At 33.6% G+C, this 13,958-nt stretch overlaps 1 protein-coding gene across 1 annotated transcript in view; it reads right to left on the minus strand.

Moving 5' to 3' along the window:
* The window catches only part of LOC111048549 (5'-3' exoribonuclease 2 homolog), a 62,826-nt gene extending 52,374 nt beyond the window's left edge, over positions 1–10,452 (minus strand). The window contains exons 1-7 of the mRNA XM_022334461.2: positions 10,009–10,452; positions 9,036–9,163; positions 7,586–7,697; positions 6,533–6,706; positions 4,228–4,390; positions 2,073–2,231; positions 700–1,010 (exon numbers count right to left, since the gene is read on the minus strand). Of these exons, the coding sequence (XP_022190153.2) occupies positions 700–1,010; positions 2,073–2,231; positions 4,228–4,390; positions 6,533–6,706; positions 7,586–7,697; positions 9,036–9,163; positions 10,009–10,083 (1,122 nt within the window). The 5' untranslated portion in view covers positions 10,084–10,452. The remainder of the gene's footprint in view (positions 1–699; positions 1,011–2,072; positions 2,232–4,227; positions 4,391–6,532; positions 6,707–7,585; positions 7,698–9,035; positions 9,164–10,008) is intronic.
* Between the last annotated feature and the right edge of the window lie 3,506 nt (positions 10,453–13,958).

The raw sequence follows: 13,958 nt of genomic DNA on the forward strand, positions 1-13,958 counted from the left end.
TATGAGGACTATATATAGCGGTGAGTTGATCAATTATATATATATATATAGCCAAATTTTTCCTACATAATTCCATCAACACCACATGTCATACCTCAGGCCTATTAATACTATCAATTGATTGAGTTATTCGGAGCAATTATGAAATATAATGAACCTTTTAAAATATAAAAATATGGAACCAATTTAAATTTATTCAATGAAAATAGGCCGAATTAGTAGTTGGCATTTCTAAATTGGGATTTCAAGATTATAAACCCCAATAATACTAATACTATTTTTATTTTTTTTTTTGCTGAGGGTGCCCACAAGAGCTCTAGGCTTATGCGTGGGTAATGAGGCGGATAATGAATGGACCTACAGTTTTGAGTGGGTTGCTAACCACCAGGAAGCGATTTTACAACTCATGAATCATCATATTCAGAGGATTATAATACTATTATTCGAAATAATATTTATAATTGAGAAACAAAGATGAGACAGTATCAAATATTTTTAGATTTACTTGTACTTCAATTTTGTGTCTTTAGATTGTAGACGTTGTATAAATTCTCCATTGTATAAAGTTTGCCTTGTGATACGACTATAAAAAGTCATAGAGAAAACATAACATAGCATACTTATTATGTTATCTTTTCTCCATGATAGTATTTATTTGGTGAGCGAATCACTCAACTAATGTATCTTTAAATAGCTTACGCCAGTCTTGTAGACAGCCTTCTTGTAGAGGGCTACCAGCCGGTCAATGGCACCCTCTCTGATCTCGAGCGACGGCAGATGCGGCAGAAAGTCGTTGCCGACAAAGAAGCACATGAACACCCAGTCGTCAACGGCCCGCTCAAAGTCGTACTCAAACGGCAAGCCGGGCATTTGCAACTCTTTCTCCAGGTACTCTCGCAGCACGTTCAGTCGCACAAATATGAACTCCTGTTCGGACTCCAACGGGATCGTGGCCGGCACATCAGCCGAGCCTTCCTTTTCAACGCCCAGGCAATCTTTCATCTCATGTCCTGTCAATCAATCATACCATTACTAGGAATTGCAACAGTCGAACAGATAGTCGAAAAAAGTCGAAATTAAAGTTGAACAGAAAAATGTTTGAATCATTGGGTTGTGAAGCTTATGACAAAGCTTAAGAATCCATTTAAATAATACATCTTCTTTATTAAGCAGCTGGATCATCTCAGTTTTTATAGAATTCAAAAAATATTTTTTTTCTATAAAAATATGCAAAATTTCCATTCACTGTTGTAACTTAGTGTTAAATTACCCAACACTTTCTTAATATTTAATTCGTATTCCAATTCACTAATTAAAGCAAGGAAGAATGTTTGTTTGATCACAAATTACAAAATGTGAAAGCTTCTCATTCAGAAAAAAATAACCTTGAAATTTTAAATATGCTAATGGTTTGGACTGTCTTTAAATAATTTAATCTGTTAACAAGAACAGCATTCTAGAAGTCACAATTCCAATTAATAATTTGAAACCTACTAAGATATTTTCCACAAGATAACCATCAATGGAAACAATATAAATTGGTGTAACAGACGAAAGTAGTGCCCCGAATAATATAATGAGATATGAATACCATTCAACTTTGACGTAAGTGATTTCATGTGTTCGGAATATGAAATATAACTATTAGTACCGGTTGCACAAAAGCCGGTTGAATTTTAACCGTCATGAGAACCAATCAGAGAAGCCTTTTTTCGAAAAAGCCTTCTCTGATTCGTTCTCGTGAAATGAATCGCGATTAAAATTTAACAGACAGCTGTGCAACCGGGCCTTAGTCTGACAATTTCAAGTAACTTAACTATATTTAAAAAATTAGTGCTCACGCAAGTATTTCATGTTTTGTTTTGACAATATTGAACTGTGAATTTTACTAGTTTGATGTATTAGATGAAATCATATTTTATCTAGACAAAATACATTTTACGATGAAAATCATCACAGGATAAACAAGGATGACTTCAGAAATCAAGCAATTGGAATAAACGCAAATTCAATGAACTGTTCAACAGAATGTGAACTAGATCTTAGATGATTGCAACGAGTATCAGACTTACCAAGATTTCCGCAAATATCGCATGGTCTGGGCTTGTTTGGCTTGAACTCTTCTCTGATGATGGTGAAGTTTGGCTCATGAGTGGCCAGTCCCAACATGATAAGATCAGCGTCTGCTCCACAGAGACAGTGCTGAGTGTTTGGATCATGGTTTGGCTGGGCTGCAACATGATCGATCAATTTAAAAAAATATAAATGTTAATAGCTAAATGATTGAATTGGAAAACGCGTGCAACATTTTTAAAATTAGAAATATTATAATTTATTCTTAAATATTATGTTGAATTTGCAACAATCGATTGAATTGGAAAACGCGTGCAACATTTTTAAAATGAGAAATATTATAATTTATTCTTAAATATTATGTTGAATTTGCAACAATCGATGGACCTTTCATGTTTATGGATTTTACACTCTTATCATCAAGTCACATAAATTATTTTGATAAAACTAATCTATTGATATCTTATTCTAATTGAAAATATTATTTATGATATTTTCATGAAAATTTGTACAATTTCACTACAGGATACGGTGATCAGTTGCAGCATGGTTACAACACAAGACATCGAGGAGCTCTGCAATATCCACATCACAGAACCAGCGCTTTGGAGAGGGGACCGCTCTACAGTGCATTGAGAGTCTACAATACATTGCCGGCTGAGCTCAGAATCATCGATGACGTGAGACGGTCAGGTGGAGGTTGAAGGAGATATTAGTTCAAGCTGCACTCTATACCATGGAGGGGTGTTTCCAGTTGTTTGGATGAATAATTCGACATTTCAATCATGGACTTTATTTTGTTTTCTCATATAGAGACTTTGTTTTATATAATTAAGTTATATAAAACTTTTTTGACATGTCACATACTACTAAGCAATGCTCCATTATGTAGTGTTTATTGTGATTCAATATTCTATTCTATTCCAAATTGTAAGAAATTTTCGGTCGTTTAAATTCTTGAGTAGTACATTATTATTCAAAGATTTAGACCTATTTGAGGAAGATCAACATATTGAATTCGTAATAACCTAGACTACATGAAGAGTATATTTAAATCTATCAAAAATCGCTAAGATCTATGACCTTTTTCAGATTCTACTCAGCCTCCAACTCCAAACCTCTTTCAAAATAAATGTCTAGACAAGCATGATAATTAGCAGACAGTCTGCAATTATAGCAGAAATAACTGATTATAATTGAATAAAGTCTGTTCAAAACAGTGTTCTAGTTTAATGTCTAGTTAAATGTCTAGACAAGCATGATAATTAGCAGACAGACTGCAATTATAGCAGAAATAACTGATTATAATTGAATAAAGTCTGTTCAAAACAGTGTTCTAGTTTAATGTCTAGTTAAATGTCTAGACAAGCATGATAATTAGCAGACAGACTGCAATTATAGCAGAAATAACTGATTATAATTGAATAAAGTCTGTTCAAAACAGTGTTATTTTAAAATCTATAAACTAGGCTTATAAATATCTGCGAAAATTTCTCGATTGGAGTAAGAAAATTTGAAAATTTACGTCATGGTTTGTTCACAATTAGTTATTATTTAATAATAATACTTTTCGAAAGTAGTTGACAAATCCTGCAAAAAAACTATATATTTTACAATATATACATAGCATGAAATTACAATACTTACTGAAATAATTACCATATAACTAAAAAATCACAATCATACCCTGAAGAACATTACAAAAAATAATTTTATATGGAAAATAATCCTTAAGGTTAGAAAAACCTGTTTGGGCAGAAAAAATAATCTACATAGATAAGATGTTATAGTTCCGCTGTGATAGATCTAGAAATCAAGTTGAAAGACAATGAAGGACTTGGTTCCTCAAGGTATGCGAGCCAGTAAACTCAATATTAATTCTCAAAAATGGTTCAATAGACCTACTCAAAAATCAGTGCAACTTTAACTTTATTCCAAGTTGCTCACTTTTTTGCTAGATCAACTAAATCATCTCAAAATGCTACAGCACAGAACGACTAAAGCCAAACATGAATGCATATGGTTGCATTGCCAGTACGGATTTCAATATCTAGCAAATAAATAATTGATTTACTAATTTGTGAAGCAGATTGAGAGAACCTTCATAAGTAACCTGAGGTGCATATTTTAATGTGGAAATTAATATTTTCTTACCTCTCTGTCTTCTTATGTAGTCCATAATTTTGTGCTCTCCTTCTCCAGGAACATTGGCATCTGAAAGGATCACTTTTATTTTCTGCCATCCTGGGTCAAGATTAATCCGCTGATGGATGTAATAGTGCAAACAATCGGACAGCCTCGCCATGAATGGTGTTCCCTACAACATTACAATAACTCATGAAGTAGTACAAAAAGGCAATACAAAGAAAGTAAAAGTCATTCTGTATTCTTTCACACGTCACAATGAATCCATATAAAATGATAATGATTATTTATCTACTAGCCGTCAGGCTCGCTTCGCTCGCCATATCCGTCTAGCCAGGGGACTCCGCACCCTGGACCCCGACTGGATCGTCCAAAAATGAGATCAGCGGGCTTGCTTCGCTCGCCTGCATGTAGACTTCAGCGGAACCTCTGTACCGAATTTGAACGTATTATGTCAATTTGATCACGAAAAACACCTGCTACTATATCGGCGTATCTTTGGCGAACAAAATTCTTCCACCTCAGCTAAACCTATGTACTGAATTTTTTTAATATATTTCCATCAATTATTGAAAAAGGTGAGGAAACGCAGAAAAGCTGAGAAACCGCTAATTTTGGCTAATTGGATAAATTGGAATTTAGGAGGTCCTGGATAATGCATTTCCATCTTCAACTTGGTGCCAACCTAACAAAGTCAACTCAACTTAATGCCAACCTGACAAAATTTTTAATTTAGTTACCAGAACAACTTTTTGGAAGAGGTACTCTCTCTAGGTTATAGTTCTATATTAACATATGGTATGGACATTTCAATATTATAATTTCAAGATATTGGAATAAGAAGAATATACATGCTAAAAGAACTTTAAACCCTGAGAGTTAAAATATCGTCAAAAGATTTCTTAGTGCACCTCTAATGGGCCAACTGAACATACCTACCAAATTTGAACGTTTTTGGTCCGGTAGATTTTTAGTTCTGCGAGTGAGTGAGTCAGTCAGTGAGTGCCATTTCGCTTTTATATATATAGATACTATTATAATGGAAGGAATTGGTTTAAACATGTATGGAATAGGAAATGATGCAACATCACTTATGAACTGGTTAATTTGCAATTTTACATAAAAATTCTGAATTTAGATATAGCCTTATTCTCATAGCTATTGATCAACTAATTTCAATAAAATAATTGAACCAATTTCTCCCAATCTGTGATTCAAAGATTACGCAATAATGAAAGTGACTCAGTAGCGTAATCGGTAGCACGCGCGGCTCATGAATCAAAAGGTTGCTAGATCAACTCATTTTTTTGCTGAGAATATTCAACTCTGATGAAGATTATCCACGTAATTCTGTTACAATAATAAATCATTCTATTTTTTATGTTTCCTGGACATTAGGAGATTAAATTTACAACACAACATTTATTTCAGTGCAAAGTACGGGTTACCTGCTAGTAGTTTATAAATAATAATAACAACCATAAAAATAAATCTAATAATAATCTAATGCAAAAAGCAATCATACTGTGCACAATATCAATTGTTAGAAGTTTTTTGAATATTCCTGAATAAAAAAAGTGTCATTTGGCTTAATAGCCAATGCCACCTTCATACCCAGTAAAATGGAGACAAAACACACATAATAATAATAGAATACAAGTAAGAATTCGGAAACGATTAATAATATGATTGAGATTAAGGTTGAGAGAAGTCATTCAGAATAATACTGACAAATTGGCTGAGAAAGAATCCATCATAATTGAATCATAAAAACAAACCAAGAAGAACAGTAATATTGATCTTATCTTTCTAAGGTAAGTTGTAAGAAATAATAAATAAATAAACGTTTATTTCCCAAAAAAATGAAACTACTACATCATTTACAGAAAATATTAGATGGTTTACAATTACATACAATAGATAGTTTGAGAAATTTCTTATAATATGTCTTCTACATATTTAGTGTTTCATGTGTGGAAATTGGCCTACTCCACTATGGCGTAGCCTACCATGTTCTAGAGTAGGTTAGGTTAGGTAAATATATTGTAACTATTATTTAGGATTCATGGGGAAAAATTAATCTTGAATCATAAGAATAGCAATACAACATCGAGTTATTTTGTTTTCAAATGCATTTTGGATACATATTTCACTTTCTATGTTTCACACATTGAGTGTTGTGCTAAATTGAATTTGGTATCGTAAACAATTTGTGAAAATATATCATTATAATTTTGAACAATATAAATTATCACTTTTGGTCTAAGAACGTTTGCAGGAATTTTTCATGGTAGGGAATTGAGGTGATACTCACCGGAGTGATACAGTTGCTGTCAAAATGGCTCTCCTTTTCTTTTTGTGGAGGAAGTACGTAACCTTTTTCAGCCATCTCTTTCCGAATTCGGGCAACCTCAAACACTTTCTCTGTTGCTTCCTTAGCTGCACGAAATCTTCTTGATCTCTGTTGGTTCATCTTAGCTCTTGGAGCCTGGGTATAAAGAGTAAAATATTCCATCAAAAAATCCATTGAATTCACGCTTCGAGTAAAACTTTGAATTTGATGCACACAATACATAGAATTCTCAAATATGTAAGATAAGCTCCAAAGAGAAGAACCACAAATTCATTTTGTCGGGTTTACCTAAAACCGGATCCATGAACTATACTTATTTCATTCAAATTACTTCTTTCTCAAATATTGCTTCGGGACTGATAACAGATATACATGAGATAAGCATGCCTTACAAGTCATATTCTTCAAATAATATGAGTGAGCACAATTCTTTTAAAATTCTATTCCATAATTCAAATAATTTTTTTAACTTGACTTGTATGTATTTGAGCTTCATTTTCAATGTATATTATATTTGAGGTCAGATTAATAAAAGTATACAGAAAACAAATGTTATAACTTTATGATTAATACTTATGTGATAACTGTACAAATTGTGTTGAACGAGCAATAAAATTATTATAAGAATGAGGTAGACTTAAATGATTGAGGGGTTTCTCTTCAATATTTAAAGGCATTTCTTCTGGATTTCATGCTTTGTTTCTAGTCGAAATAGAGTGAAACGATTGAGGCAAGTTGTCAACATGAATTCATTCTTCCAATCCATCAGATTCCGTGCTCAATTCGGAAGTTCACATATAAAAAATATAATTTCATTATTCTTTTTCAAGATTGTGTAATTTTTGTAGAAAAATATCATGATAGTAGTAAAAATTGGAGTGATATGTAGCCTACTCCTTTAAGAAGCAGTTTATTTATCAATTATACATGCGTACAGTATACGAAGTGCTTCAATTTTATTTTGAATTTTTCAAAAACTCTATTATGAAAAATAGATGCATGGATTATACGCACCACGCCATCAATTGCCATGTAGAGAACTTTGCGAGGTCGAACAATACGAAAAAGTCGGTCAATACATTCGAATATGGCGATCATCATTTCATCCTCATTTTTGGGCGCTGGTCTGTAAATAATAATTACGAAAAAAATCAGTATGGCTAATAGTTAAAAAGTCAGAAGATATCAGATGATATGATTTCGTAACCAATCTTTTATACTGATTGGTATCAACTCAGAATAAGATCTAATATGTTGACAAATAACGACTAACTATTCAAAAATGCAGCAAAATATGAGTAGTAGGTCTATAATAATATAGCATGTTGGTGGTTGAGATTTCAAAGTGGAACAAACAGGTGCAGATGTTATGCAGGGGATTATTTGATGGGGTGAATTCCTTAGGGAGGGTACATGAGGATATTCCTCATAGTATAAAATTAATACTGCGGAAACCATTGATACTTCCTCATTTTTTCTGTGGTGATGTGGTTAACTGAACTTTGAGTTCAGATCTTACATCCAAACTCCAAAGATCTCAAAATTCTTGCCTTAGATTTGTTTATAACTGGGTGTTATGACAAAAATATATTCTTATAGCCAGGCTTCAGATCTGAGGTTGTACATCCTAAGAGACCTGCAGGTAATCGCACTAAATGAAGATAAATTGTCATTTTCTTGTAATTTTGTCCAATTGTCTCAGGTTAGCTCTTTTAGAAACCGGAATCATGGTACTGCTCCAGTCATAGCACACAACAGCTATTTGGTTGGCATAGGAACATTAAATTGGTAGGACTCGTTTTGCGCATGGTTTTCTGTTTGTTGCTGAGTGACGGTGGGTTTTTTGAGACCATCAACTCAACATGGTGATATTCATTCTCATTGATCTCATTCACTCTTACATACTTAGGAATAGCAGTAAGTGCCATTGTATAATTTCATTATTAAAATTATTTCTATTGATTACAGTCATCCTTATTTTTCATTTCGTTCTCTTTAAATTTAACTTGTTTTTCATGAATTTTGATCTCATTATAATATTTTTCTTTAGGCCTAATCTTTTTTTTTAATGATGCTTCTATCCATTATTTTAACAAATAGGCTATTCTATTCTAGTTTTTCAAGGATTGGATTATTTACATTATCCTTTATTTTTGTTTTCCATTCAGGATTAATGAAGTAGAATAAATAATTGGAGGTAATTTTATTTTCCTGTTATGAACTCTAGTTTACATACCATAATTAATTTCTAGTTGATTAATTTTTCTTGTGGACTATGTGTGGTTTAGCATACACTGTTTTGTTCACGACGTGATTACGTGTGGACATTACTGTCCAAACTTTGCCACGTCATCAAATATTGGAGCCATTATGTTCTATGAAGACAGATAACCACAAGACGTGAATGAAATGTGATGTGGTTTTTGATTGCTTATACATGCAGAACTTGTATTGAAGAACTTACTTGTCCTCAGGGTGAGTGCAGGGATGGATGATGCCATTCATGTCCAGATAAAGATTATCAAATTCAATTCCATTTGGATTGGGTTCTGCTGAATTAACCGGCACTTGCTGTCCATTGATATCTTTTGGCTGAAATAAAAGATTCATTAGTAGGTAATAAAATTTACAAAAATAATTTTAAAGAATTCAAGCTGAATACAATCTCAAAAAACCTAATGATTTATCGATTTATTAAATCTGCTAGATTAACATATTCTACATAAATTGCGTAGTTTTCAATATAGGCTAATTGAATGGACTTGACAGGAATTTTGGTGTTATAAAACTATAGGCTGTTCCACAGTTGTTAGTTATTTTTGCAAATTATTAAAATCATTAAGGTAAGATGTCAAGTTACAGTAGCATAGTAAGCTTAAGTCAAGTTACAACGGTTTTAAATCTTTTGATGTAACAATAAATAAAGATGACATTACATTAGTTCTTAGTTTATTAGTAAATAGACAACAAGTTAACGCAATAGTAGCCTATAGGCTCTACATTTGAACAGTAAATTCATTTTAGATACCATACGGTATATTTTAAGTAAGCTTAGACCTATAATAATATTTTGTTTAGCCTATTTCAATTTGAACATGATGCCTTGACCTAGTAATAGTAGATAGTAGACTAAAATATTATAGGTAGATGTCGATTCGATAATCTGCAGCTTATAATAAGTTTAAACAAAACAGAATAATAGCATCATAATAATTGAAATTCTTAATTAATGCCATAGACCATAGCCTATAATAGGTTAGGTCAAGTAAAACATGTTTATAGCCTAAAGATTAGCCTACTAGGTAGAAATATTAATTAACGACTGAAAAAACTTGTTAAACAACTAAAACAGTAGTTTGATTCAATTCAAGTCAAATTACATCAATCATGAAATTCAGAAATACTATTATAGTGATGTGAAACAATATTATACTAACCTTTTCCTCCAAGCAGTTAACAATCACAGAAGGGTATTTTCGTGACAACCACCTAAAAAATGCTGGAACTCCCATTTTTATCTACTGTAGTTTTTTCAAACAACGATACCGTACTGCTATAATCACTTGAAATGTTAATTTTCACAGAAAATATGGTCTAACTAGAAGCATTTTGCCGGACTAGAACTTACTGTGAAACCATCATTTAGGCCTAGCCTGTGTGCTTTAGTTTATTATGTTTTTATAAATGCTGATTGCTGAATAAACTACAATCGTCAATCCATATTTAGAAAACCCACAAATTGAACCTAAAATCCAAATAATGCCTCACTACTTGTCACGTTTATTTGGATTCTAGCTAATGGAGGCTAATGAGAAATAGAAATGTTGAAAAACAGCGAGAGGAGAAGAGTTGTTTTTGTGTGAAGTGTTGTGGTCGTGTGTGCGTGAGTGAACGATCAATGAGCAGGCGAAGCATAGAGAAGCAGTGCTGAAACCTTAGACCACTTATACAATAGACACGCTGGGAAGTCTAGCCTCTGTAGCCAACATCTACTGTCATATCGCCAAATCGTGACGTCATCATCGAATAGAAAACTTTCAGATTGTGTCTATTTTGAAAGGATGTAGATTACTATTCATAAAATGGTATCTCCCGCTACGCTCCCGCTGAAATAGACACAATCTGCTATGGTCTGCTTTGGAAAACAATGTAAACAAACTCTACAGAAAATCTGATGCTGACGTCACGATTTGGAGATATGGCAATAGATGTTGGCTTCATCGACTTTCAGTATGAATATACTAGTAGCTCTGCGAACAGTAGACCTCACTCATGAATACAACTTTCAATATGATGAAAAGGGCCAGTACAGTAAGTACAGTATATTGTGAAGATTTAGACATGATTGTCATCTATTATTTTCTCCATTGAAAGTGCTAGAGACACTGTTTCCAGGGACACCGGACTTATCAAGGAGTACTTTTAAATCAAATACATACCTTTTAAATGAAAAAGACTAAGAAATTGTCAAAAAACCACAGATTTATTGATACTCAGAAATACCGGTTTCAGTCATTATCAGAGTTTATCAGATATTGACAATGGTGTAATTACCGAAACCGGTATTTCTAAGTATCAATAAATCTGTGGTTTTTGACAATTTCTTGGTCTTTTTAATTTAATGTTAATAATTATTACAATATCAACTTCTCAACTACACAAAAAGGAAAAAAATTACCCTTATACCTTTACATACACATTTTTCTCTACAACTGCAGTATTGGACTCCAATACAATAGAGATTTTTTAAAATAATTTATCCAATCAATTTAATAATAATAATAAGGTGATTCAATTTAATTATTCTATCTCATCATAATAATTTATTTTATAATGATATATTATTAGAATAAGATAAAACAATATTAGTATTATCTGCTAAAAAAATCTGGCAGGAACGAGAATTGAACCTGGGTACCACAAAGTGATGGACCACGGTCTAACCGACTCGCCCACCATGTGCTCGTAACAATAGATGTGAAAAAGTATGTCAATGAATCGCTGTATCTTCAAAGACACATCCTTTCTGGATTGAGGTTAGTCTAGTTTTTTAAATATTACATAAAAACCAGAGGTTTTATCAAAATCGATAAGCTGTGTACACATAAATGTGCCTCCAACCTGCACCGAGCACGCTCCGCCCTCGTACCGCCCTCGTTCCTCCATCGAACCACAGTCGCTCCGCCCCCGCACCCATCATGAACGTTACAGAAGATGTTAGATCTTCCCGCGTTCCCCGGTCGAACCACTGTTGCTCCTCGGTCGATCATCAATCGCTCTGCTGGAGTGACGTTCAGTTGTGGAGCAGAGCGACAGTCTGTACGCACCTTTAAGGTGCAACCGAACGTCACTCCAGCAGAGCGATTGATGATCGACCGGCGAGCACCAGTGGTTCGACCGGGGAACGCGAGAAGATCTAACATCTTCCGTAACGTTCATGATGGGTGCGTGGGCAGTGCGACTGTGGTTCGATGGTGGTACGAGGGCGGTACGAGGGAGGAGCATGCTCGGTGCGGGTTGGAAGCGCGAGTATGTGTACGCAGCTTAACACATACGTTTCTGCGCCTTGTTTCAAAGAACTTGCATACCAAATTTCATCCTAATCCGACAATAACTGCGACTGTAACTGCGGTACAAACAAACAAACAGACGAAAGCCGATCGAGTCAAAACTAAAACCTCAGCTTTGCTTCGGTCATCAATGGGCCGTGTCTATTCTATACCTATTCTAAGGCTGAAACGTAAATAGCATAGAGTGTTTAAGTATGTGTTTTAGTTTACACTCTACTAATTCTCCTTGAAAGTGGTTGATCAAGTTGGCTGTTGTAGAAGTGGACAAAATATTAAAGTTCTCGAATACGGCTTGTTTGAATTTTTAGATGAATGATAGAAAAATAATTCAACCTCAAATAGAGCAGCGAAGAAAAGAATGAGCAACAATAAAGTGCATGACATGCATTTTCTATCGTTACATTTGTTGGTGGCCAGTCTAAGGTTGCAAATGGGCGCGCTATTTTTACTTTCCTTGCCCTACTACCATAGGTAAGGAAAGTATTGCTTTCCAAAAAAAATCAAGGTACCCCAATTTCAAGTTTTCTATACGTTTCAAGGACCCCTGAGTCCAAAAATATGATTTTTGAGTGTTGGTCTGTGTATGTGTATGTCTGTGAACACGATAGCTCCATTCCTAATTAACCGATTGACTTGAAATTTTAAACAAGGTCCTTATACCAAGAGGACCCGACATTAAGAAATTCAATAAAATTCAATTCTAGATGGCGGAAAAAATGGCAGATAATTACTAAAAAACCATGTTTTTCACGGTTTTCTCGAAAACGGCTCTAACGATTTCCTTCAAATTTATACCATGGATAGCTACTTATAAGCCCTATCAACTGACATGAGTCTCATTTCTGGGAAAATTGCAGGAGCTCCGTAATAATCTTGAGAAAAATGACGGATAATATTACTAAAAAACCATGTTTTTCACGACTTTCTCAATAATGACTTGACTGATTTATTTCAAATTCATACCCTGTATAGTTATTTAACAGCTCTATAAACTGGCATGAGTCTTTTTTCTGGGAAACTAATGGGGACCACCCTCATCCTTGAGAAATGGACTTTGTAAACTCCTTCTCGTGCATGAGGTAGGTAGGTAGAGCAGTTTATAAAAGAACACATAGTCGAGATATTTCATCTGTAGAACAGCTGTTTTGACGACTTTTAAAAAAATCATCGAATTTCACAATTTACACAAAGGAAAAAGTACTCTGAAAACAATTATTATATATACATATATACAGTAGTCTGATCGTGGTTTCAAATATGTAATTTCATTATGTAATTATAAATTGGCGGCAATCGTCATTATGCTATTCCTCTAAATATTATTCTCGTTTAAGAATGAGGCTTACAGTTCAATGAGCAAGGAAAGTTGTGTGAGTGTACCACACCAGATTTTTTCTTCTGTGGAGGTGATGAAACATGAAAGTTTGGGGATTAGAAAAATCCTCCAATATTCAACAAAGGCCTAAACCACGGTAAATAGAAGATTTTCATCTAAATACCGTGGCCTAAACACCTAATATTTGCAAGTGATCTTAAGATGCACTACTAAAATATGTAGTATATCTTAGTTCTTTGAAATAGTTTTTTCTATTTGTATATTTGTTGTTTCAATTAAATTATTATCCATTTATAAAATTTGATGTTTTCTCAACAGTGACATGAAACAGACTATGCCGAAAAAGTAGTACTTTACAGTAGGATACCTACTAAGTTATTTCATGTTATAAAAAACTTTTTATCGAGGTACTTTGATTACTTTTTAGATTTTAAAGTTTGAAGTCATTTCCGGATAAAATTTCGATATAATTATCAAATTT

Source organism: Nilaparvata lugens, chromosome 4 (genome assembly GCF_014356525.2).
Source record: "Nilaparvata lugens isolate BPH chromosome 4, ASM1435652v1, whole genome shotgun sequence".
NCBI classification, from domain to species: Eukaryota; Metazoa; Arthropoda; class Insecta; order Hemiptera; family Delphacidae; genus Nilaparvata; species Nilaparvata lugens.